This window comes from Gossypium hirsutum, chromosome A06 (assembly GCF_007990345.1).
Source record: "Gossypium hirsutum isolate 1008001.06 chromosome A06, Gossypium_hirsutum_v2.1, whole genome shotgun sequence".
Taxonomy (NCBI): Eukaryota; Viridiplantae; Streptophyta; class Magnoliopsida; order Malvales; family Malvaceae; genus Gossypium; species Gossypium hirsutum.
Genome location: NC_053429.1, coordinates 127,915,442 through 127,940,077, shown reverse-complemented (window position 1 = coordinate 127,940,077; position 24,636 = coordinate 127,915,442). Strand labels below are relative to the sequence as shown.

Here is a 24,636-nt window from a genome sequence, read left to right as displayed (position 1 = left end):
AAATAGGAAGTGTACTTATTGAATAATAATAAAAGAATAAATCTTACCAATTGTGGTAATTTAGGGCAAATTGCACTATAATCCCCTCTTTCTTTGTGATAATGGGAATCCTTCCTTTTTTGAACAAAGGTTTCTATGAGAAATTCCTTAGAAAAGAGTTTTCAAGAGGAAAAAAGATATTCGACAAAACATAAGCGGGAAAACGACACCGTAGAAGATTAGGCGAGTATCATAAGGGAAGGACTCTCTGTATTTAGGATTCAAGCTTTGCTTCATGAAAATGATATTCGAAAAAATAGAATTACATTTTAGAAGAAAAAAAATATTTATATTTTCTTTTGTTTTTAAGATGATGAAAAATAAATTTCTCATGGTTTTGTTTGTTATTCAGAAAGTTTACCAATACGCTGTCGTGTTGGCTTTTGGCGCAACATACAAAGAACAAAAAGTGAATACAAGGCGCCTATGAAAGTCAAACACATACTGCCAACCAATACCATCGTTCCCTGTCAACCAAAAATATTAAGGGTAAATTTTACATATAGTCACCCAAACTATGAAAATTTATAAAATCATAATTCAATTTTTTATTTATTTTTGTTACCAGTAATTAAGTGGCTGACTTTGAATTAGGATAATGGTAATTTTAACATTTCAATATTTATATATTATGTCAAATTAGTTTTGATTTACTCTTAATATTTATCTATTGTGAAATTTGTTTTTTTTCAATTAACACTTAATGTAAAAAAAAAGTAAAATTGCGAAATAAAAGGGATCAAATTACATAAGTTTTAAATGTTGAGGGCTAATGTTGTTAAAATAACTAATATTAGATAATTTAAATATTATATAATTAAAAATAAATTAAATTGACTCGAAATCAATTTGTAAAATAAATATTATTTTTTTTCCCTAAAAATCAAATTATCAAAATGAATAACCGGCTTTAATTTTACGAAGAAGGAACAGTTTCAATTCGCCCAAAATTATATTAAAAAAAGAGAAAAAAAAAAAAAGCACCGATTCGATCTCGTTTTCAGTTCTTACATTTACATTTACATTTGCCTTTGTCTATGATTTATTTGTTTATTTTCCAGATTTGTTGTTCTTCCTACGTTCAATTACACCGTCTCCAGGTTAGGGTTTTCCTCTTCATTTTTCATTACTGTTTTTATTTATTTATTTAAATTATGATGGTTTTGATTTGAATGTGAGGAATATTCATTTATAAGATCAGAGAAGTTTGCAGCTTTTTATGGAAAAAAATTTGTTTAATCATTAGATTTAGCTTTTCCTTTTTCACGATTTTGAAATTGTTTTTATTTTATGTATAATTATTCTCATTGATTGCTTTTTTTTTAAAAAAAAATTTAATATTTGTTTTACAGGAAAATCTAGTGGATATTTTAATTAACTGACGATTGTGTTATTCAATCGAATTCTACCGTGAAACGATGATGGAAGAATTAACAAGCAGATCAGAGATACGAAAGGAGTTAGAGAGGGAACGTCGTCGTTTAAGGGATAGGCAAAGAAGGCAATCAATGAGCCTTGAGGAAAAAGAAAAGCATTTAGCCAGACGTCGAAGGAACTATCAATTGCGAAGACAAAGCCGAAATGGCTCGATTAAACCCTCCTATGTCACCAATTCAGTTACCTTTAAGTAATGCTTTAACTTGTGTTTCGGTTTCGGATGTTAGTCCTCAGTGTAATGCTGATGTTGCTGTTGCTGCTGATGCTGATGCTTTTCTAAGAACGGATCACGGACAACAAGAAAGACTGATGCTTGATACAGGAAACTCCCACAGTCAGCTCCCCTTTAACATTACCATTAATGTTAACTTCAAAAAGGAAATAAAACACTGTGTGATTATGTTCTTACTAGTTCATTGTTATGGTTTACTTCAACAGGTTTGGATATCCCTGCTCATAAGTTAGCTATTTTACCTGGAAAGGTAAGTTTGAATCGCATAAAACATCTGGCTCGAGCAATAAATGATCCTGTTGGTGATGGGGTTTCAATTGGTGGGCTGATGAAGGAAAATGGAACTTCCAATTGTAAGTTTAAAAATTCATATCACTTTATATTACCAGTTATTAATGAACTACTCAAATTTCGGATTATGTGTTTGTATATAAAAAAATGGTATTCAGGTTTAAGTTCAAAAGGATTGCGATTGAATCGTATTAAACGACTTGCTCGAACAACAAATCCTGCTGTGCAAGAGATTCTTAGTCAAAGCCATCAAAGCATAACAGAAGGTAAGAATGTGTATGCATATTCTTTAGTTTGTACCATATCACACGAAATCGATTGTTCTTTGCTGAAAGCGTTTGCTCTTAGAAAACCCAGATTCATAATGCAATCTCTAGAGCTGCTGCTATGTAACTTACAATTTAACACTCATAGAGTTTAAGCGATATTTGTAAGAAATTATCGTTTTTGATGGCATTCAGATAAACTAATAGTTGGTTCAACAGTAGTTTTCGGGAAGGATAATGACAAATTTTGCTATTGTTATGTTTAGGGTGAACATCTCTGCTCTGGTGTAACTATTGAAGAACATACAAATCAGTCATATACAATCCTGTTTTGGCTCCTCCCCAGATTCTTTCGGTATAAGATTTGTAAGTTTATTTACGCTAGTTATTGATGAATGTACTTGAGAGGTCCCTCTATTATAGGGACATGATCAAATTAGTCCCTATACTATTAAATGGATTAATTTAATCCTTGTAGACTGTAGTATTAAAAAGAATCAAATAAGTCCAAATTGGAATACGGTTAACATTTCCTATTTGAACAGTATCATTTATTGTAGAGCAGAGCTCATATTTTTAAAGTTTTTATGGTTCCGTAAATGCAATTTTTTGTTTGGAGTTGAATTGCAATTGAAAAAAAATAATTTTCAAGACAATTTTTTATACAGTAAATGTTAATTCCTACAATTTGGACTTATTTGATTCTTTTTAATAGTACACGGAATAATTTTATCCTGCCCCTATAATATAGGGACCTCCTATATTATATATCTTTTGGTTTCTCTTCCATAGTTGAGATTCTTTGGCTGTTGCCTTGTATATTACTTTTTGACATCGAAATGGATGAAACTGAAGTTCTTATCTAATGCTCATTATACAATGTATATTCAACCTAATAACAGATGACGATTATATGGGATTCGGTGACACTGGCATTGATCTAAACCCTTTTTTTCCGGCATTTTGTATGCTATGACTGCAGGATGTGGAGAAAAAGGATGATAGCCAAGGAAGATGATATTGCCAACTTGCTGTACATAATAAGGTCAGGGTAGTTTAGAATAGAATTTTGTGGTGATGAAAAGAGCCATATGCTAGGACTTGATTTTTTTAAAATGTGAAGGGGAGGGGTTTTTAACAAATATTTATGATATGATATAATATGATTTAGTCCCTCCCCACCAAAATTTTTAGTGACTTTTCTCATTCATTTGGATCAATCTTCAGTGCAATGACCTCTCTTGTTTTACCATCACTTGGATCAATCTATCCTACAAGTTTTGGTTTCTCATTTTTTATGTTTTTCATCGTTTATTATAGATCAAGTCAAGTTTATTTTGATTATGATAAAAAAGAAGTAATTTGTTTAAATTTTAAATTTTGTCCTTGAATCTAACTCTTAGGGCTTGTTTGAGGGCTTATTTAATAACCCTTTGAAAAAAATAATTATATCAAATATATAAATCCTCTTATTAGAAGCAATGAAAAAATAAGTAAATTATAGATAACATTCTAGTATTATTCAAATAACAAATAAATTCATAATGTAAATTAATTAATTTTATTACTAGTTTGGGTATTGTTAAATTTTATGGTTTTTCTAAATATTTTATTTTTATATTCGAATTAAAATATATTGTTTAAAATTTAAATTTATCGGCAAATAACATAAAATACAATAAATTAAGGGTGTAAATATAATTTTTTTTTTCAAAATTCAACATTTACATTTATTAAACAATGTGCTCCTATTCGTATTTAAGTGTGGTAACATATTATATACAAATTTTATAATTTAAATTTGGCTTTAAATAAATTCAATTTAGAAATTTAATATTTTATTTTCAACCCCTTCAATTCCAAAGAGTTTAAATATAATAAAATTGGCCCAATAATTATAATGTTTTTCCTGCCTAGAATATAAGAAAAAAAATTGATTATTTATATATCAGTTTTAATATAAATGAAATTTTAAGTATCTAAGTGAGAAAATTTATATAATTTGGAGCTAATTCTGTAATTAAGCCATTCTCAAAATTTAGCTTTGCAGTTACGAGTGTTAAAATTGTTGGGCCTTTAGTTGGGCCTTGATACTTTATGTTGCTATGCAAAAACCCTAGCATCAAAATCGAGTGGCGGCGAGCCACGCTATAAATTAACCTTAGAAACACCCATTTTACCACTCACAGCTCAATTCTTCCAAGCAGAGCTTCAAATCCGTCTTAAAATCCCTAATTAAATACTCTGAATATATTAATTTCTTTTTCTTTTCTTATTTTTAGGTGTTCAATTTGAACTTATATATGGCGGAGGATTCAAAATCCTTATCTATAAAACCGGGGCAAACCGTATATTGTGTTTGTAAATCTCGAAGATAACGCCATAGAAAAAAGCTCGTCGACGTTGACGGTCCTTCCTCCGTGGAGCTCCTCCGTCGACGAGTTGTCTCATATTCCATCGCCTTGTGGAGCAGCGTCGCTGCTTTTACCTCTTGGGACTGGCCATGAGACGAACATTTATTACTTACGCTTCCTTTAGATCTCGCAATTTTTTTTTCCGATTTAATTAATTGTATTTATTTTCTCTGTGTGTATATATATATTATTCCTTTGGATTTTTGAGAATGTGGCTGATGAGGAAAGCAATTTCAAAAACACCATCTTTCGGGACTGAATGGCTTTAAACAAAGCCTTGATGTTATTCTGCAATTCTGAGGCCTTTTCAAATTATAATGCTTTTTTGACTTAAATTCTTTTTTCTCACATTTAGCAGCAATGATTTCGCTGGTTATATTAGGGTTTCGCGTATTAAATTTTGTTTTTTTTTTCGAATTACTGAAATTAAATGTCTTTTTAGAATTTATTTAAAGGGTTTTTTTTTCCTATGGAAATGCCTTGTAGAAATTTACTTGTTGTGTTCCCCCGACATGTTGAGGAAGATAAATTGAGATATCGAACTTATGGTTGAGGAAGAGAATTTGGGAAATTGACAAGACGAAGAAAAATCGAAACTTGTTATTGTTGAGGAAGAAATTTAAGATAATGATAAGAATATAAAAATAAAAATATTTGAGAAATTATTAATTGAAAATTTGAAAATTGGTCGATAAAAATAAATAAATTGAAATTTTGAGAAAAATCATGGGTATTTTTGTATTAGAAATTTAGAAATTAAATTGCATTTAAATTTTTTATATGAACAAAAAGAAATTAATTTAATTAAAAACTATTTATTTTTATTGTTAAAAATTTGGGTTATTGGTAGGATAGTTATATATGGAATGTTATGAGTATCTCGTAATTATTGACGAATATAAATGAAGTTTTTGCATTGAAAGATTTAATTTATTTTTTAATATAATTTTTTATTTTTTATTTGGAAAGAATGTTCTTCATGTTAGAAAATTTTGGAAAATTGAAAATTAAAATTTATCTTTTAAAAAATTATTTCTTCTTTTATAGTCTAAAAATAATAAAGTTTCAATAAAAAACTATATATTTAAAATATCGTATAAAAAGCTTTATTTTTTTATTTGTTTGAATAATTACTGATTTTTAAAAATATTTATAAAAATGAAAAAATAAAAATCATAAAACAAATTTCATAGGTTTTTAAATGAAAAATTTAAAACTAATATTAAAGATCACTTTAGAAAGAAAAAACAATGAAGGAATTCAACTGAAAATTGAATTATCCGATTGACCGACCCAACCCACTCTCCCAAGGGAAATTGGTTCCTACAAGTTTGGTAAGGACAAGAAATCACATTTTCATTACAGAGAAATTAAAATGTCATGAAAGCTACATTAAGCAAATTCCCAAATTACATTTACATCCACAATACGTAGATTGTTACCAATTACCCTTTTTTTAAAGGGCCACATAAACATGGATAACCAAAAGAACTATGTGCAAGTCCCACATTGAAGCTTCTTTGATTCCAACACACTTCTTGCAGCTCCAATCACTACTTGCCCGTCCACATAGTGCTGTCGGCATACCGGCATGTAAACTTCGGCTCCACCGATCAACTCCGTTTCTGTCTCATCGGTCTTCCTTAAGGTAAAGAAAGCTCGTTTTCCGCAAAGTTCACATCGAGCCGTTAACTTAGTCACGGAGTTAGCAAGGGGAATGATATTGAGCACTGATCCAAAGCTCCTTCTGCTTGCAAGAATTGGGTCCAAATCATAAGAGGATGGGTAAAAAAATACTATGTAAGTCCTTGTAAGTCGGATTGCATTTTGCCTTTTCTACTCAGGAAATGGACAAATTAACTTTTATACATGTATATTAACATGAGATACATATGGCATGTTATATGTCACTATTTGATTATTCTATCAACTACGTCAATTTTTAATAATATAAACTTTTAACAAAAAGGACCCGTTTGCTTTTTGATTTAATGTACATGAACTATGTAGGGGGAGTGAAATACAATTTGACACCTATGACAATAGCCTCCACAGTATTTTTATCTAAGATGGTGTTATATGAATGCATCTCGAAAACGGAAGCCGATAAAATAATACCTTAAATAGTCACCATCCAGCCCGGCTACTATCACCGTTTTGCCATCATGATCAGCAGCTTCACAGCAGAAGTCATAAAGGTCTTCGAAGAATTGAGCTTCGTCGATGCCAATGACATCAAGCTGTTACAAGCACTGGGTCATTTATGAGTAAATTTGACAATAAATACCCATATAGACCCATAACACTCGTGAAGCTCGGGAGAAAGATGCAAACCTGATCATAAGCATCGGGGCCAATCTTTAGTCTGAATGATGATAAACTTGCTAATGCCCAACATGGTAGTTTCATGCCATCATGTGTCACAATTGAATCCAATCCATACCTTGTATCCTTGTTTGATTTTATTACAGCCACAGTTCTGCTTAGCCAAATATAAAGATAGACAGGTTAAACAAGACAAGAGTCTAACAAGAAAACAAAGTAGAGATCATTGCATCAAAAGCGCAAACGACAAGCCATGTGACCTCAACATAAGTTTGCTGAAGATAACTATCCAATGAATAAAACACGAACATTTACAAAGCAGGTACTTTTCAGCACCTACAATACAACCTACTGAAAGGTCACAAGGTCACCAAATTTATGTACATTTCTCAACTCACACAATGGCTTTGCTCGGTGTGAAGGACAGACAATTTGTTAGTAAAATGGTATTTGTTGAGGAGAGAGTCTTGGACCCTTAATGGAAGGTATTGTCCCTGTGGTGGGGTTTTGTCTCCTGTACACCGCGGAGAGTCAAAAGGGTTCAAAGAGTTAAGGGTCCAATCGGCTGCTGAACTTACAACATTTCAAAGACCTCTCTCTCGAGAGCCGACCCCTCAACAAGATTCATAACAACTTCCCTACATTGTAGCTTAACAATTACATTAACAAAATTGAGATATGAAGTTTTAGAAACTTTGACCAGCCCCTGTTTCTCAGCACAACATCAAAACAAAGAGTACTACAAAGGATTTTGGGATGCGTTTAAAACAGGGGCAAGTTTTATAACTCTTAATTTTGTACACACAATATCAATAACTTAAAATTTTCAGATATAGATTGATAACAAAACCAATTAACAACCATTTATGCAATGGATTATTCTCCCACTGAATATACAGTGTTGCAAGAGAAGTGCATAAGTTGATAAGCCTGAAAGCTGGTTCATCACAGCAATTCTTTTTTTTTATCTAAACCATTAACTTATACACATTTAAATCCAGAATTTAACCCAACTCTATGGAACAAACAAAACCGCGAAAGGAATATAAGGGTTTTTTTTATTTTGAACTTTGAACCTGCCATTGTTGCTTTCAGCTTGGATTCGGTGGAGAAGAGTGGTAGTCTTGCCAGCAAACATGGGTCCGACGATGACGTGGACCTCACCGCACAGCGAAGAAGATTGGGGTGTCTCTATATGCGATTGTCGAATCGGGATTGAAAAAATCGGGGGTCTTGGCGAAGGCATTGAAGGGTTTACGTGGAGAAATTTGGGGTACGACACATTGGGGGTTTTTGAGGGTAAAGAGAAGAAGGCAAAAGGTTTGGTTTTGGGGAAATGAAGAGATAAGGGAGAAAAGGGAGGGAAAATTAGAGATTTCATGCTTGAAATAGAAGTGGGTAACATTGATTTTTTGAGATATACTAAAAGGGGGGAAGATGGAGAGGCTCAACTCAAGGGCATTTGCATGTTGAAAAAGAGTGAAATTTGGCAAATGGCCCTTCCAATGAATAATTTTAGGGTTTAAGAGAGAATTAGGGTTTTAGCGTTGAAAGCGACATAGAGTCTGATTCTCCGCCCTAACCCTACGCTTTACGACAGCAGACTACCGCCGGCGGAAGCCTAAAGTACCGTTCAAAGGGTTTGGACCGGTTTATTAACCTCATAAAAATTAGACCCTGGACCCGTTCAAAATATAAGTTGGGTCAATTCTGGGTCCAACTTGCTCCCAAGTTTATTTTATTTTGAGATAAATGTCATGTTTAGTCCTTGTACTTTTACAAAATATTGTATTTGGTACTTAAACTATAAATTTGTGTTATTTAGTACTTGTATTTTTACAAAATATTCAATGCAGTACTTTGAAAATGTTTAATTTGATACTTGAACTATCAATTTGTGTATTATTTCATACATACATTTTCATAAAATGTCCAATGTGGTACTTATACTTTTAAAATATTCATATAGCATCTAAACTATCAATATGCATATTATTATGATACCTAGAGCTAAAACCCTTAGTAAATGCTAAATCAATCAATGAAAATTCAACACGGAACTCAGCAATTAATTGTATATATGTATATATGATATGTTCAGTATTGTTGTAAGTCGAAGTTTTATCTCTTAACTCCATCAAAAACCGCAAAAAGTTCACCAGATGAAAATATGTCATCAAACCAAACCATGTATGGTATACAATCACTTAACAAGGAAATAATGATAATTTACCATCAGTAAAATTTAAATCCTAAACCATAAATAGTAAAAAAAAATCGAAATTACATTATTGAAAACATTAATTGTTGACTTAAGCACCCATCGAAGCAAACCAAAGATTATAAAAAATTAAAAAAATTACAAGGGTGGTTGAAGTGTCACAATTAATGGACGTTGGGTTGTACAAGGTTGATACGAAAAGCCATTCAACTCAGCTCATTAGGTCAAAAACACAGACACCCAACACCAATGCAAACATATGCAATGAATCTTGAAATTTTGGTCACCTCTTTTTTAGTAAATAACAAATGGACCCCTTAGATTGTTTGTGTTAGTCACAATCTCATCAACTTCAAGTTCTAGTTTCTTTTAGTTTAATTACAAGCATTAAGTCTTGGGGTAAAGTTGATGGGTTTCTTTACGTTTTGGAAATCCAAGCAATAAATAACATATATACAGAACTTCGAATGATTCATGCATGGTGTTTAAAAAATGGTAGGTGAAATTCCGGAGAGACAACCAATAAAATTGTAGATTGTACTATAAAGGAGTCAAAGGGTGTTCCTGGTCCTGGATATAGTTGTACTGTATCCTAAGGAGGGATTATCACGTAGTGTCAAGTTTTGTGGTTTAACTACTGAATTCTGAATTGGTTTAACAAAGAGATTTTAGTGAAATAAGAGAAATGGTTGGGGTGTTGGAGTGGGTGTCCCACTCGACCTACGATGACCGAAGTAGCTGGCTGATGGCATGGCCATGTGGTGCCACGATGTGGTGGTGCAGGTGAGGTTTGGTTAGGGTCGTTTTGACTCCCAACCCAGAAAAGCATCTCTAGAACCTTAGAATACCTAACCCACCGCCAACAAAAAGCCTGCACAATGCTTTTGACTCGTTTTAGATACACTCCAAATGTTTCAACTTACGATTGCCATTTAACCATTAATTAAACCCTCCACCCACCTACTTTGGGTTTTAATAATAAAAGTCTTAAGTCATTAAAAACATGAGAATCTTTTTAACCCCACTAACATCGAGATTATTATTAGAGAGGGCGTAAGTTTGAGGACGTAAGTTTGAGTGTATTAAAGCATGTTATTCTCCCATTTAAGGGTTGGTATACACATTTTTATCCATGCTAGTCTCAAAATTTGATAATTTTTCTCAATTTGATCCTTAAATTTAGATTCTATTAACGTGTAATAGTGTCACATTTTGAGATTGTATCGTGTTTCTTTGTATATATAATTGTAATTTTAATTTTTATATTATTTTTAAAATTTTTAAGTGACAATATGACACTTTAATAGAGTTTCACGTCTTCACACTTAAAAGAAATCAAAATTTAAGGATCAAATTAAAAAAGTTTGCCGAAGTTTAAGGACTAATTATTGGTTTATCCCAAAACATATAATTGTTGTTGAAGTTTGGTAAGAGGGAAAACAGATGTTTCAAGGAAACTAGAACCCAATATATATAATTTCACATTCATTCATGTTCATCGACCGGCATACCCTCCCTCTTATATTAACACCCCCCATTCCTGTTGGAGAAACACCATTAACACAAAGAAAACACCTTCACATCATCTATCAGAACCAAAATATTTCCCCATTGTATCACCATGGGAGGAGGACGACCACTAACCCTAAAGCTCACTTTATCACTTTCCCTCATTACATGCTTCCTTTTATCATCATCCTACGGTCAAAACTGTGCCAAGCATTCATTTCCCAACAACCGTGTCTTCAAAACATGTTCTGATCTTCCTGTTTTGAACTCATTTCTTCATTTCAACTATGATACTTCATCAAGCAAGCTCGAAATAGCATACAGGCATAGTGGAATCGGATCATCTAGATGGGTTGCATGGGCTATAAACCCGACATCAACAGGTATGGTCGGGTCACAAGCACTTGTTGCTTATCAACAAACAAATGGTACTATGAGGGTTTATACATCGCCTATTACACAGTACCAAACACAGTTACAAGAAGGTGAGTTGAGTTTCAATGTGTCTGATCTGTCTGCAAGTTATGAAAACGATGAGATTATTATATTTGCGACTTTGGGTCTTTCGAACAATGGTACCATGTTGAATCAAGTTTGGCAAGAAGGGGGTCTTAATGGAAATATCCCACAAATGCATGTTACTTCTGGTGCTAATGTTCAATCCATGGGTACTTTGAATTTGGTTTCTGGTGAGGCTGGAACAAGTAATGGTGGTGGTTCAAAGCTTAAAAAGAGAAACGTAAGTGAATGGCTTTAATTTTTTCCTCAATTTTAGTCCTCAATATTTACATCTTTTATCAATTTAATCTTTATTTTTTTAGATAAATTTGACCAAAGGAGTTAAAATTGTAGTTTTCTAACAAAAATACCGGTTAAAATTTTAAAATTTTAAGGGTAAACTGCATTAGTAATCACTTTTTTTTTATCATCCAACTATTAAAGGTTATAAAATAGTTACTTAACTATTTAATTTTATTTTTTTCACCTAATAATATTAATTTTCACTTTTACGTTAGCCAGTTGGTGATCTAAAAAAGATAAAATTAAATAGTTAAATGACCATTTTGTAATTTTTTATAATTAAGTGATCTATATTGTAATTTACCTAAATTTTAAACATAGTAGGCCACTTAGCAATCCACATTTACTTCATACCATGGTTTTTTTTTTTAATTATGAACTTTTTTTATAATTTCTCTTTAAATTTTGATTTTTTTGATTTTTATAACTTTTAATTTATTTTTTTGGCGTAACACATAAGATTATTAGTGGACTGCCATTCAGTTGTCATAACAACCTTGTTAAAAATTAATGTTTTAATCAATATTTATTTTAAATATATTATTTGAATATTTCTTTTTACAAAATTAAGGGTCAAAATTAACTAAAATAATAATAAAAGTTAAATTAATAAAAAAATGTAAATATTGACAACTCCATTTAATATATGCCTTTTTTTCAAATTGTGAACATGATGAAAATATTACAGATACATGGAGTGTTGAACACAGTGAGTTGGGGTATACTGATGCCTATGGGTGCTATAATAGCAAGGTACTTGAAGGTATTCAAATCTGCTGATCCAGCTTGGTTTTATCTCCATGTTTTGTGTCAATTCTCGGCTTACGTCGTTGGGGTTGCTGGTTGGGGTACCGGTCTTAAACTCGGTAGCGAATCCGTCGGTATTCAATTTGATGCTCATAGAACTATTGGGATTATCCTTTTCAGCCTCGGAACACTTCAGGTAAACACATATATATAATGGTAAAAATTAATTTTTTTTATGATTTTCGAGTTAATTGAATCTAGTTATTCAAATTATTTGGTTGTTTCGAATCAATTCAAATAAGTAATTCAGTTTTTCTAGTTAGAGTTGAGGTGAATTATACCACTTGAATAATTCGAATAACTCTAATAACAAATTGATGTAAATATCATTGGATAACAATTTTGAAAATGTGCAAATTGGTCCTTCTCAAAAATCCAAAATTTATAATATATATAAACTCAAAAAATTTATTAAATAAATTAAATATATATGCTAGCAAGATTTTAATATATCCAATTTATTTTTTTTAATTTAACTCGAATAAATTTATTTGACTTGACTCAACTTGAAATTTTTTTGAATCTAATTATGATGATAAAATTGGACTTGTCAATATAATTAACTCGAAATTTTTTTACAATTTGATTCGATTTGATTGAATGTTGACCCTTACTCTTAATCTATTGCTTGACTCTCCAAATGGAAAATTGCTATTTTAGTTTCCTATAAAAATGATTAATTTATGATAAAATTATACTTTAGTCCTCTAAAATATATTTTTTTTAATTCACCCCTGATAACTATAATTAACAGAAAGTATTGGGTTTTTTTTTTTTGGGAAAATTTTAGGTATTTGCATTGCTTGTAAGGCCAAAACCAGAGCATAAATACAGATTGTACTGGAATATATATCATCATTTGGTGGGATACACAGTGATAATCCTCAGTGTGATCAACATATTCAAAGGATTCGACATACTGGAACCTGAGAAGAAATGGAAGCATGCTTACATTGGTGTCATCGTGGCTTTGGCATCTTCTGCTGTCTTGTTGGAAGCTTATACATGGTTCGTCGCAATAAGGAGGAAAAGGTCGGAAAGTGAAGGGAAACTGCCGTATGGCGGCGTTAATGGTGGTGAAGGAAATGGGGTGTACGGCCATGGTGTTAGGACACAGCAGGCATGATGTTGGATCCTCTGCTGTTATTATTATTATTTATGAACGTATGAGATTTTCAGAGAGAATTTAGAATTAGAGACTTAGGGTATGTTTGATTGCCAGTAAAATATTTTCCGTAAAATGATTTCAGGAAAATATTTTTCTTTTCTGTAAAATGATTTACTGGAAAATATTTTCTAGTGTTTGATTAAATCTGTGTAAAATATTTTCGGCTGTTTGGCAGATTTCCTAGAAATATTTTTCGAAAAAATTGTTTTTACATATATTGATATATATTAATAAATTTTTATATTTTAAATTATTTTTACATATATTGCAATGATTTATTTATAATAATACTCAATTATTAAGCTACAATATTAATCGTTATAAATTGAAAAAAATTAATATCAAATAAATTATTTGTAATTGTGTTAAAAAAACAAGTATTGAATAATTAAAAAAACAAGTTACTGGAAAATCGATAAGCAGAAGCAATTTTATACCGGAAATGAAGGAAGGAATGAAGGAGGCGATAGAGAGGAGAGCACGGAAAATGTCTTACGGAAATTGAAAGGATAAGACATTTTCCCTAAAATGTAACCCATTTCCCTTGTTTTGGAGTTCATTTTCCAAATGAAAAATGTTTTCCGCCAATCAAACGCTGGAAAAGTTGGAAATGATTTTCCGGAAAATCAATTCCTTCAATCAAACAGACCCTTATTATTCTTTTGATACTCTTGTAATAGTTTGCTTTCTATTTTATTCTACATTACCTCTTCAGATCCTCTCAGTTTAAAGTTTGAGCAAATCGGTCCCTCTCAAGAGTAATTTAATCTCTGTCAATTTTGAAAGGAAAATTAATAACAAAGTTGCTGTTTTCCATCCATCTTACATAATATCAATTGGTGTAATAATTAATTTGACCCTCAACTTTTATATATTTTATTAATTTAATCCTAATTCTAACAAATTAAACTAATTTAGCTCTCAATATTTACATATTTTGTCAAATCTTGATTCTAAAAAAATTTAAAAAGAATATATGAAATTCTATCATTTTTGAGGGCTAAACTATAATTTTACTATATAATAACTTAAAATTTTAATTTAATCATTTTGAAAATATATAAGTTAATACAATGGTGAAATTGCATTTTAACTCTCATAAAATATATAACTTAATATCAGCCCCACTAAAAAAAATTTCTAACTTCGCCCCCTACAATCCAACCCTTTTTGATAGTTTTCTAATATTTATATTATAGTCCTTGCCTATATTGACAGCTGATGAAATATCCTGCATATATATTCTTTGCCTAAATTGGTGAACTTGCAGCCACCAGAAAGAAAAACACAAAGCAAGCTGAATTTAGAGCCAACACTTAGAAACTATGTAACTGGATGCAGATACAGAATAAAGTCATTGTAATAAGTTAAACCAGCTTGTATTTCCATTACAACTTCAGTTTAGTTTTGAGGTTAGCATCGGAAAAGACGGTTCTATGACAAAATAAACAAGTACATCTAGATGGTTCCGGGCCTAACAGCAGAACTACAAAATATCCTTGCCAACGTAAGCCCCATCCTACATTTTCATTTCGACCATACACAAGCAAACTAGCTTTAAAGCTTTCGAATCTAAAGAACTCCAATGCACAAAAAGAACCAACATAACAAAAGAACCGAGTACAAAAGAGAAAAGGGTCGTCACTATTTGTTCTACCTGCGAGAAACAAGTTCGGGAATTAATGGCAGAATGATATTAAAAGGGCTTGCATCACATTCTATGATAATGAACTTATTCGAGCGTCGATACTAACCAGTTAACACTAGCAGATATATATCAGAGATCTCAAGACTGCTTAAATAAATGATGTCGTAGTAGCGTCTCCCGTACGCCCACCACCGATATGCTTTCGCATCCAAGAAGTTCACGAAGATTGGCATCACACAGTACCACCATTGAATTCGACGGATCCTATAAATATGCAGTTGAAACATGAGAAGAAGAAAAATCAATCTCGGGTAGAAGTACAGTCAGTTTTTAACGGATAAGAATTTTAACAAAAAGGACCAGCTTGCTTTTTGATCTAACATATAGGGGCTAATTGGCTCATTTTTTGAGTAAAGGGAGCAAAATGCAACCTGACCCTAATATAGGATCTTCCATGGGAATTTTACCCTCAATCATGGCCACGATAACCAATCAAGAGATGCACAAACTTAAGTACAAGCCACATACCTCCAAATGATTAGCCTTTATGTACTCCCAAACACGATTTTCTGCCTCGGTTGCTAGCATTTCTCTTCCTCCAGTACCCAAAAACTTGGCAAGCGCCTCGGATATTATTACAGGTTTGGGCCCTGGTTCAACACCTTCAGTGGTGGACTCGACTTTTACCTTCCCTTTTCTAGTTTGACTTGATTCCTCTGCAAAGATTAGCAAAATTATTAACTGACTCGTCATAGAACAAAAACATATTGCAGATATCTAAACATACTTGAAGGATCGAGGGGGGTAATATGTTTTGCCAGCAGCTTGTTCATCTTGAACATATCAGTGCAGTCTGTCTCAAACACCACACGTAAGGCATCATCGCAAATGATCTTTCTCTTGTTACTCGGATCTTGCAGGCTGTTTTTCCTTATATATGCCCATAGCTGCTTGACAATCTAAATCAAACAATACATGTAAGAATAGCGACATTCAGACATTAAAACTAAATTCTGTAATAAAGTTGGAGAAACCAACCTCAGTCCTCGGCAAAGCTGGCTCACCGACAATGGCTTGAAGTGCCGGTGAAACACTACACACTTTGTTCAAACCCCCTGATCCACCTCTTCTTTTAGGTCCAACTGGAGCACTGCGATTACAATATCGAAAAGAAAGACGAATACGTTAGTTGCCGATTAAGCTTAATCGACATTCCTGAAGAAACATTAAGGGCCACAATCAAATTCACATCATGATGCATGGAAGATTAGTAAAGCACACTAAAATTTAATAATTGCACAGTAATTATCACCCCAGAGAACATAACCAACAACAAACCAGGATATTCAGCTAATATAAACCCTAATGTGCACCAAATCAGTACTATGAACTGGTAAAATTAGTAAAAATATCTTGGAATTTTCTCATTACCTTCATGGTAATATAAACCCTAAATCCCTAAAAAGGGGGGAGTTACACTAACAATCCTAAACTCTTGAGAAGGAAAACCCAAATTCAGTAGCACAAAACTTACAAAAAAAGGCTAACCTTTTCGTAAAAACAAAACAAAAACCCCAAAATCCTAATTAATAGACCCTAAAAAATCAACCTATTTTTTACATAACCCCACACTCAAAACCGTAAAATAGGACGAAGCATTGAGAAAAAGGCGGTAAACCTTTCTTTAGGGACTTCAGTAGTGGCAATGGTAGCGGCATTTTGAGTGAAAACTTCGGCTTTGGAGACAACCGGCTGAGGCTGCTGTAGCTGTTGAGGTTGCTGCTGGTGGTGATGGTGCTGGCGGTGGTGGGGGTGGTGCTGCTGCAATTGTGGCTGAAGCTGCGGCGGTGGTTGAGCTGTGAGAGGAGGATGTGGTTGACGGAAGTTGAGTTCATGAGAAGGGAATTGTGAGTGATGTTGAAGGGCAAAATGGGGAGGAAATTGGGAATGATGATGATGGGAAGTGAATTGAGGGTGGTGTTGGAGGTTAAAATGGTCTTTTGGAGGTGGCTGAGCTTGGGTTTGTGGTGGACGGAGGAGGAGGTTGATCTGGCCCCTAATGAAACCAGCTTTATGAGAAAGGTCAAGACCTAACTTGGCTTCAAGCTGTTGAACGACGCCGTTTAAGGTGGTGGCAACGCTAGGGTCCGATTGCCGGAGTAAGTTCTCCACACCTCTTGCTATTTCTTGGTCCGACACCATGGTTTTCTTTCATATAATAACGCAACCTTTTTAACTGAGACCAAACCAACCGAAAAAAAAAAAACAAGACAAACAAACGTTTCTGTCTTCTCTGTTTGTCTCTATCTCTCTCCAACTGCTCTGTCTTTCTCTATTCTCTCTCTCTTTATATTTCTTAAAATGACCAAAATCTCCTTCCTTCTCTACTTTTTGTTTAAATTTATATGAAAAGACGCTCCTGCCCTTCATGATAGACGCTTTGAAGTGTTAAGACGGGTAAATTGCATTCAAAGTTATTAAAACTATTAATAAGTTTACATTTTGGTCACTTAACTTTAAAATGTTAATAAATAGTTATTAAATTATTCGAATATTTTCATTTAAGTCTTAAATTGTTAAGTATTTTTCTAAAGTTTAGCTGACAAGTTTCGAGCCACGATTCAATGACCGATACAATGGAATAGTACCTATCGACAAGTGGAAGAATATACTTTAAATTCAAGTTAATCTGATGGTTGGTGTTAGAGATCAGAGAATTAATATATTTAAATTTTGGTTCATAGATTCGTAACGTTAAAAATTGTTTCATGAAAAAAAAACTAAATTGTAAATGAGAAGGGGAAGTTTGCCCTTTCGATTGGAGAAGGCCATATAACGGTAATTTTAATAATCCAGTGATGTAAATGAGAAATTTTAAATAAATTAGTAGATATTTTGTAACTTTTTGAAGTTAAATGACTAAAATATAAAGTTTTAAATAGTTCATTTAAATGTACGAAGTGATTCTAGTATTTGCACATTTTGAATTTAATTTCTTGATTTTTTTAATAATTAAACTTAAATAGACAAATAACTAAAATGATTTTCATAAAATTGAAATAATAATATTCTAAAATAAATTTTTACTCATATGGGTAATTGAAAACTAGGCGAAAGCTATATGATTGAGTTTTAATTCGATTAATATGAATATTATTGCCAATATAGGAGGACCTGGGTTCAAGTGCGTTAAAGCACATTATCTCCTATTTATGAGTTAAAGAGAGGCTATGAATAGTTTTAGATATAGTGAAAAAAATAGCAGGTATGAACAAAACTTATAGAGACATTGTTCAAAAAAATGTACGTAATTTTTAAATTAAATTTGTCATTATGGGTGAAAAAAATATCTTCTACACACTATTTTATTATTTTAAAATTTAAATCATATGTAAAAATAGTGAGACATTATTTTATTGCATAAAACACAAATATAGAGTCAACTCATAATACCAATCCATATTTTATTATTAGTATAGATGAAATAGTTAATTTCACCATATTTCTCGAATTATGACTCGAATTTTAAATTGGTTTGTAAAAATTAAAACATTCTAGTTGAGTTTTCATAATATCAGTATCGTGTCAACCACATTCTTCCTTTGATCTCACCATTAGCTTGATCATTAAATTACAACTCAAATTTGGTATAGAGCATATATAAAATACGAGTCAAGTTGTAAACACATATGTATTTATAGCATGAATATATCATATTTGAGTTGTTAAGGAAAAAAAAAACAGTAAGTCTTCTTAAATTTTAATGGTACAATTTTTTACTTTAACATATCATCTATACGATAGTTATACTCGTGTTTACAATTACATTTTAAAAATGTTACATAAGATAGTTATCAATTGGCCTTAATTTACTATAATTAAATATATAATTGATACGATATTAATATTTTAAAATTAAATTATAATATTTTAAAATTGAATAATCAAATTTTTTTATAGTTAACTCTAAATTATAATATCACAAGATCAAGAGATATATATGAATATTTTAAAATTTGACTAAATAAATTAAATATATCATTTTTTTAATTGGCTAAATAGATTTTTTTTAAAGATTTAGGGAAATAAGTCTATTTTAGAGAGTGTGTGTGAAAGTTCGTTTAGTTGAATGTACTTTCCTGACATGTCAATAGAAAAACTTGTCAAACTGAACGCACTTTTATACACTCTCCCCAGAAACAATCTATTTTTTAAAAATTTTAAAAAAATCGAACTATTTTACCAATTTAAAATTTTTTCCAGCATATTCGACTAATTTAACCTTAAAATTTATTATATATTATATAGAATTATTAATGAATTATACAATTCATATTATTTATAAATAGAAAAATACAAATATATTAAATTTATTTGAGAGAAAGGTTGCTGTTGGGGGTAGAATTGTACTTATACAAAGGTGCTTCCTTCCTTTTTATGTTTCCCTCGCTTTAAAATGAGGTGGAATGACAAGACTGACCTTCATGTATCTTGTGTCTGTAAGAGCAAAGGCCAAGGTGGAGTAAGGGGTACGAATGTAACTTCGAGTAGCGTTGCAGGTAGGTGTCTAATTTTTGAAATTAAAGGGATAAAAAAGGTTAAGAGAAAAGGATAAACATGAAAAATCATTTTTAAAAATATTTTTGAATTTAAATTAAGTGTCTTGTCCTTAGGGACAGAACAGGCTTGAAATTCCAGAAACCTTTTTTCTATATTATTATTATTATTAAATTAGATTTTTTATCCGAACCATTAAATATTGGTTAAATTATAATGAAAGTCATTAAATTATTAGTAATTTTATGTTTTGGTCATTTAACTTTAAAAGATTACAAAATAATCTTTGAATTATTCGAAAATTTCCATATAAATTATTGGAATACTAAAATCGTTACTGTATGATATTTTCTATTCCCATTGCTTATATATTATAAAACAATATATAGATTTTTGTACTATAATATAGAAAAAATTAAATGATGGTAATAATTGAATCTAAATTCGAAAAATAAAATAATAACTAAGTTCTTAAAAAATAAAAAAAAAATTAGTTTTTAAACTTGACAACTGGGTTTATTTTGGTAATTATGCCTTTTTTGTGTTCACTTCGGCACTCAAACTTAATAATTAGGTCTATTTTTATCCTTGAACTTGAAAATTATAAAAGTTCGATTATGTGACACTTTGATATTATGTCAAATCATTACTTGAAGATTTAAAATTTTATATAAATTTTTAGGTGAACAGGTTAAACTACTGATTCATGATTCAACTAGTTTGATTGGTTTAAACGTCAAACCAACAATAATTAAATAATTAAAAATTCATAAACATATAAAAAGTTATTAAACTTGCTAAACTTGTTTAATTGTTGATTTTTATCTTGGTTTTCAATTTTTACTAATTTCAAGTAGTTTTCGAGTCAATCAGTTCAACCTAATTGTTCGAACCGTTATATCAATCAATTCTCGATCATATTCTAGTAACACCGGTCACATTATTAAAATATTGACAAAATCTAAGTCTGGGGACCAAAAGGAATTTAATTTTCAAATTTAAGGACCAAAGTAGACCAAAAAATTTCAGGTACCAAAGTGCAACCAATTGCGAAGTTTAAGGCTAAAGTTTATATATAAAGATTAAATTTTAAATGTTGAGAGTATATAGACTTAGCCCAAAATTCCCTTGCATGGGGCCTAAAGAAAGTTGCACAAATTGGGCTTTCAATAACCGGGAAATGGCCTAAGGTCCCTAACTCTTATCACAGGTGGAGGCGCGCATCATCATCAGCGGGACATGCGAAAACCATGGCGCAAGTTCTAAACCTAAACTCTCTCGGTTCATCTTCATTGTTTACGACCCGACCCGAATCATCTGGTTTCCTGTCTATCAACGCTTCCCGCACTCAACATGTTGGCCGAAACTGGAGCTCTTTGGTGCTCAGGCTCAAATGCAACGGCAGATTTTCTTGCCTTTTCTCAGATAACCGCAGAGAGGTAGCTACCACCACAATTCAACACATTTATCCCTTTGTTTCTATATTTGATTCTGGATGTTTACATGTTTTGGCTGCAAAATGAATAATGATTTTGGTTTACGGCTTTAGGCTGGTTGGAACTTGGAAGACGTTTATCCTATTTGTTTTTCAGTAGTTTATGTAATTACTTGATGAGTTCTATGGTTCAGATGGCTTCGAAGTATGATTCTTTTCGTGTTTTGTTGAGTGGAGGTTGATTCCTTCGGGGGAAAACTATGTGAAGTGTCATCCATTTGGAGTCAAACGACCTCTCAACAGCTCGGTATTGTCCCCAGGCTGGGTCGGGACATTGCGGAGGGCCCAAGGGGCTGAAGAGGCTGTTGGGGCGTCGGTTCACAGAGTAGGAGTGTCTTGCTAGGTTGTACTGTACGTGGTTGGGAGACGAAACCCCAGTCCGAATTGCAAACAATATTGACCTGTTGAGGGGCACATTTGTTTTCAACTGACGACACTGCACTGACTTTTCCGGAGGGAGTCAGCCTCCCCGCAACATGTTTTTTTCTTTTTTTGGCCAGACTCCCTGCAACATGTTTAATGATGCGTTTTCCCAAATAGACTTATCTTTGCCACCACAATTCTATACATTTATCCCTTTTTTTCCCCTTTGTTTCTATATTTATTTTGGATTACTACATGTTTTGGCTGCAAAATGAATAAATATTTTGGTTTAGGCAGTTTGGAACATGGAAATCTAACTTGTTTTGTAGCTGATGGTAAATTTTTTGTACGCATTTATCCTATTTGCTTTTTCAGTAGTTTATGTAATGTGAATTTGTTGTCCGTTTATCCTATTTGTTTTTCAGTAAATGTAATTACTTGATGAATTCTATTGTTCAAATGGCTTCAAAGTATGGTTTTTTTTCATGTTTTGTTGAGTGGAGTTCAACTCCTTCTGGAAAGTCTGTGAAGTGTGGAGCCAAACAACCCCTCAACAGGTCAGTATTGTTCCCGGTCTGGGTTGGGGTTTTGTCCCCCGACTTTGCAAAGAGCTTGAGTGTCTGAAGAGGCTGCTTGGGGTGTGGGTTCACAGAGCAGGAGCGTCTCGCTAGGTTGGACCGTGCGTGGCTGGGAGATAAAACCCTGGTCCGATCTGGGGACAATATTGACTCATTGATGGGCCCGTTGGTTCCAGACGGACAACACTTTACAGACTTCTCTGGAAGGACTCGGCCTCCCTTCAACATGTTTAATGATGCATATTTCCCAAATGGACTCATCTTTGCCATTCATTTTGGTACTATCCAACCGAAAACTATAGAAGTAGACATTTCAGAAAGATTGAAGGAGATAGAGAGAAAGGGGAGGAGGAGTAGGCAGTAGAATTTAGAAAAATTGTTTCGTGACTATCGTGCAAGTTGTTGCTCTGTTTTATAGCAACTCGCATAACTTCTTAGTAGACTGGACCAAGACCCAACAACTTGGCCTGTAACAACCATAATCGTGCTGGACACTTGATTGTATAATTGGACTGCGATTTGTTCCATATTATAACAAGTTTTCCTGTGTGGTTGCAGGAACAAGCTAGAAAAGCATTAGAAAGTGCACTTGGTGGAAAGAAAACTGAATTCGAGAAGTGGAGCAAAGAAATTAAAAGAAGAGAGGAAGCAGGTGGTGGGGATAATGCTGGTGGCGGAGGTTGGTTTGGATGGGGTGGAAGATTTGGTTGGTCCAATGGCGATCATTTTTGGCAAGAAGCTCAACAAGCAAGCCTAGCTATTCTTGGTATTATTGTCATGGTACGATGTTTACTTTTCCTTTTTGAAATGTTTATTTATATATCATCATTCCTAGAGACGCTGCTACTGGGTTTTGCTCCGGCACATAATGTTGTTCTTTGTTTCATTTGCTAGTATCTCGTAATTGCGAAGGGGGAACTATTGCTGGCTGTCATATTCAATCCATTGCTTTATGCTTTGCGAGGAACCAGAGACGGATTCTCCTATGTAACATCGAAAATCCTAGGAAATGGTCCTGTTGATTCTAGCAATATGGTAAACAATGAAGCATATGTTCAAGTTTCTGCTAAAGAGAGTGTTTTGAGAAAATGGGGAAGTAATTGAAATTATATTGCAGGTTTCGACATAACCTTTTTTTTGTTCTTTATGTTAACATGTGTGGTCGATGATTATTGCATTTGACTCGTAGTATTCTGAAATACCTCTATGAAAGTTAATGAATGAGATGTTAGTTAAAATTTACATGTTTCTTCTCTTTACAACATTCATAGTATGGAAAATAAATTCGTTCATTCTTTCGACATATTTACATAAACTAGAACATAACGACAAGACTTGTTTCAGTTGTGCAAGACAATGCTGAAATTTAGCACTATTTTACTTTTGATTCTCTTTGACCGTTGTATCTATTTACTCGAGCATAGCTAACGTGATTGTTTCTGAACATGCTGTAAATCTTGCTTTAATCGATACTTTTCAGTGTCTGCTTAATTGTCACAGACTTGTTTATGGTTTCGGCCTTCCCTCGGTTGCTTATGGAACTTAATGTGGGATGTAGGGCCATGCTAGTTATTTCACCATAATTAAGCTTTGATTTCATTGTTAGACTTCGGATTAATACCTCATGATTGAGGCTTATTACTGTCATGGCCTGCTTGCCATGGACTACCGGTAGGCCGCAGATGTTATTGTTTTCTCTGCTAACTAGAATTTTAGCTAAGGGGAAGCATGGAGTTATACTATTGGTTGAAACTTGAAATGGAATGAATGATGGGTTCAGCAGGAGGAAGACAATATTGCACCAGAAAGAGAAAAAAGGGTTAAATTTTGCTATTAGTTGTACTTTAATTTGATCAATTTTAATCCTTATATTTTTTGTCAGTTTGTTATGAAAAAAAAAATCAACTTCTTCTCGTAATTTGTAATGGAATGAAAAATAATTAACATTAATTAACATATCTTATTGAGGCAATAATTTTTTTTATATTAAAATTATGTTTTCATGGAAGTATAAAAATCTAGTTTTTTATTGAGTAAATTACACTCAATGTTACTAAATTATTAATAAGTTTAATTACAAAATGATCACTGAATTTTTTTTTAAAAATTTTATTTAAATTATTAGGCTGTTAAAATTATTGTTGTATAGCATTTTTTTGTTCATACTGCCTATATTTATAGAAAGTTTTTCCTACCATTCTCTTTCACGAATATGGGGATGAAAAGTCAAATAGTTTTTTTTCTTCGATCTTTAGCATTGATCGTCAAATTGACTTAGATTCAAATAATTTGAAAATCATTAGTTGAATTTAAAATAAAAATTAACAGCAACTTAAATAAAAACTTTCAAATAGTTCAGTAAATTAAATAAAAACTTTTTAATATTTCAGTAAATTAAATGAAGCTTAGGGATTACTTTGTGAATTTTTGAAGTTGAGTGGTCAAAATATAAATTTACTAATAGTTTAATGAATTTGGTTGTAAT

At 32.3% G+C, this 24,636-nt stretch overlaps 5 protein-coding genes and 1 non-coding gene across 8 annotated transcripts; 4 read left to right on the top strand and 2 right to left on the bottom strand.

Annotated features, from left to right (window-relative positions):
• Window positions 1-903: 903 nt before the first annotated feature.
• Window positions 904-3,556, top strand: LOC107960160 (uncharacterized). Of its 3 annotated transcripts, none has more exons than XM_016896441.2 (6): window positions 904-1,139; window positions 1,392-1,810; window positions 1,915-2,061; window positions 2,158-2,265; window positions 2,532-2,631; window positions 3,248-3,556. In XM_016896441.2, exons 2-5 carry the CDS (start codon window positions 1,621-1,623, stop codon window positions 2,534-2,536), a joined length of 450 nt encoding a protein of 149 aa, XP_016751930.1. In that variant the 5' UTR covers window positions 904-1,139; window positions 1,392-1,620; the 3' UTR covers window positions 2,537-2,631; window positions 3,248-3,556. The 3 variants fall into 3 exon arrangements, with proteins under 3 accessions (XP_016751930.1, XP_016751931.1, XP_040972400.1); XM_016896442.2 differs by having other exon boundaries at window positions 932-1,139; window positions 2,532-2,620; XM_041116466.1 differs by having other exon boundaries at window positions 932-1,139; window positions 3,168-3,556.
• Window positions 3,557-4,891: 1,335 nt separating this feature from the next.
• On the top strand, window positions 4,892-4,984 carry LOC121231320 (small nucleolar RNA SNORD96 family). The gene has a single exon (XR_005929381.1). It is a non-coding gene; the product is annotated as a small nucleolar RNA SNORD96 family (small nucleolar RNA).
• Window positions 4,985-6,014: 1,030 nt separating this feature from the next.
• On the bottom strand, window positions 6,015-8,711 carry LOC107960161 (thymidine kinase). Its single transcript, XM_016896443.2, has 4 exons — window positions 8,081-8,711; window positions 7,014-7,158; window positions 6,798-6,919; window positions 6,015-6,426 (listed from the first exon to the last, which is right to left on the bottom strand). Exons 1-4 carry the CDS (start codon window positions 8,407-8,409, stop codon window positions 6,171-6,173), a joined length of 852 nt encoding a protein of 283 aa, XP_016751932.1. The 5' UTR covers window positions 8,410-8,711; the 3' UTR covers window positions 6,015-6,170.
• A 2,001-nt stretch (window positions 8,712-10,712) lies between these two features.
• LOC107960162 (cytochrome b561 and DOMON domain-containing protein At5g47530) lies at window positions 10,713-13,654 on the top strand. The gene is made up of 3 exons (XM_016896444.2): window positions 10,713-11,473; window positions 12,224-12,478; window positions 13,133-13,654. The coding sequence occupies exons 1-3, from the start codon at window positions 10,847-10,849 to the stop codon at window positions 13,466-13,468; spliced, it is 1,218 nt and encodes a 405-aa protein (XP_016751933.1). The 5' UTR covers window positions 10,713-10,846; the 3' UTR covers window positions 13,469-13,654.
• Window positions 13,655-14,873: 1,219 nt separating this feature from the next.
• On the bottom strand, window positions 14,874-17,523 carry LOC107960164 (uncharacterized). Its single transcript, XM_016896445.2, has 6 exons — window positions 16,837-17,523; window positions 16,197-16,308; window positions 15,946-16,117; window positions 15,687-15,874; window positions 15,265-15,422; window positions 14,874-15,167 (listed from the first exon to the last, which is right to left on the bottom strand). Exons 1-5 carry the CDS (start codon window positions 17,358-17,360, stop codon window positions 15,297-15,299), a joined length of 1,122 nt encoding a protein of 373 aa, XP_016751934.2. The 5' UTR covers window positions 17,361-17,523; the 3' UTR covers window positions 14,874-15,167; window positions 15,265-15,296.
• A 3,331-nt stretch (window positions 17,524-20,854) lies between these two features.
• Window positions 20,855-23,393, top strand: LOC107960166 (uncharacterized). The gene is made up of 3 exons (XM_016896447.2): window positions 20,855-21,154; window positions 22,710-22,931; window positions 23,046-23,393. Exons 1-3 carry the CDS (start codon window positions 20,966-20,968, stop codon window positions 23,253-23,255), a joined length of 621 nt encoding a protein of 206 aa, XP_016751936.1. The 5' UTR covers window positions 20,855-20,965; the 3' UTR covers window positions 23,256-23,393.
• The last annotated feature ends 1,243 nt before the right edge of the window (window positions 23,394-24,636 follow it).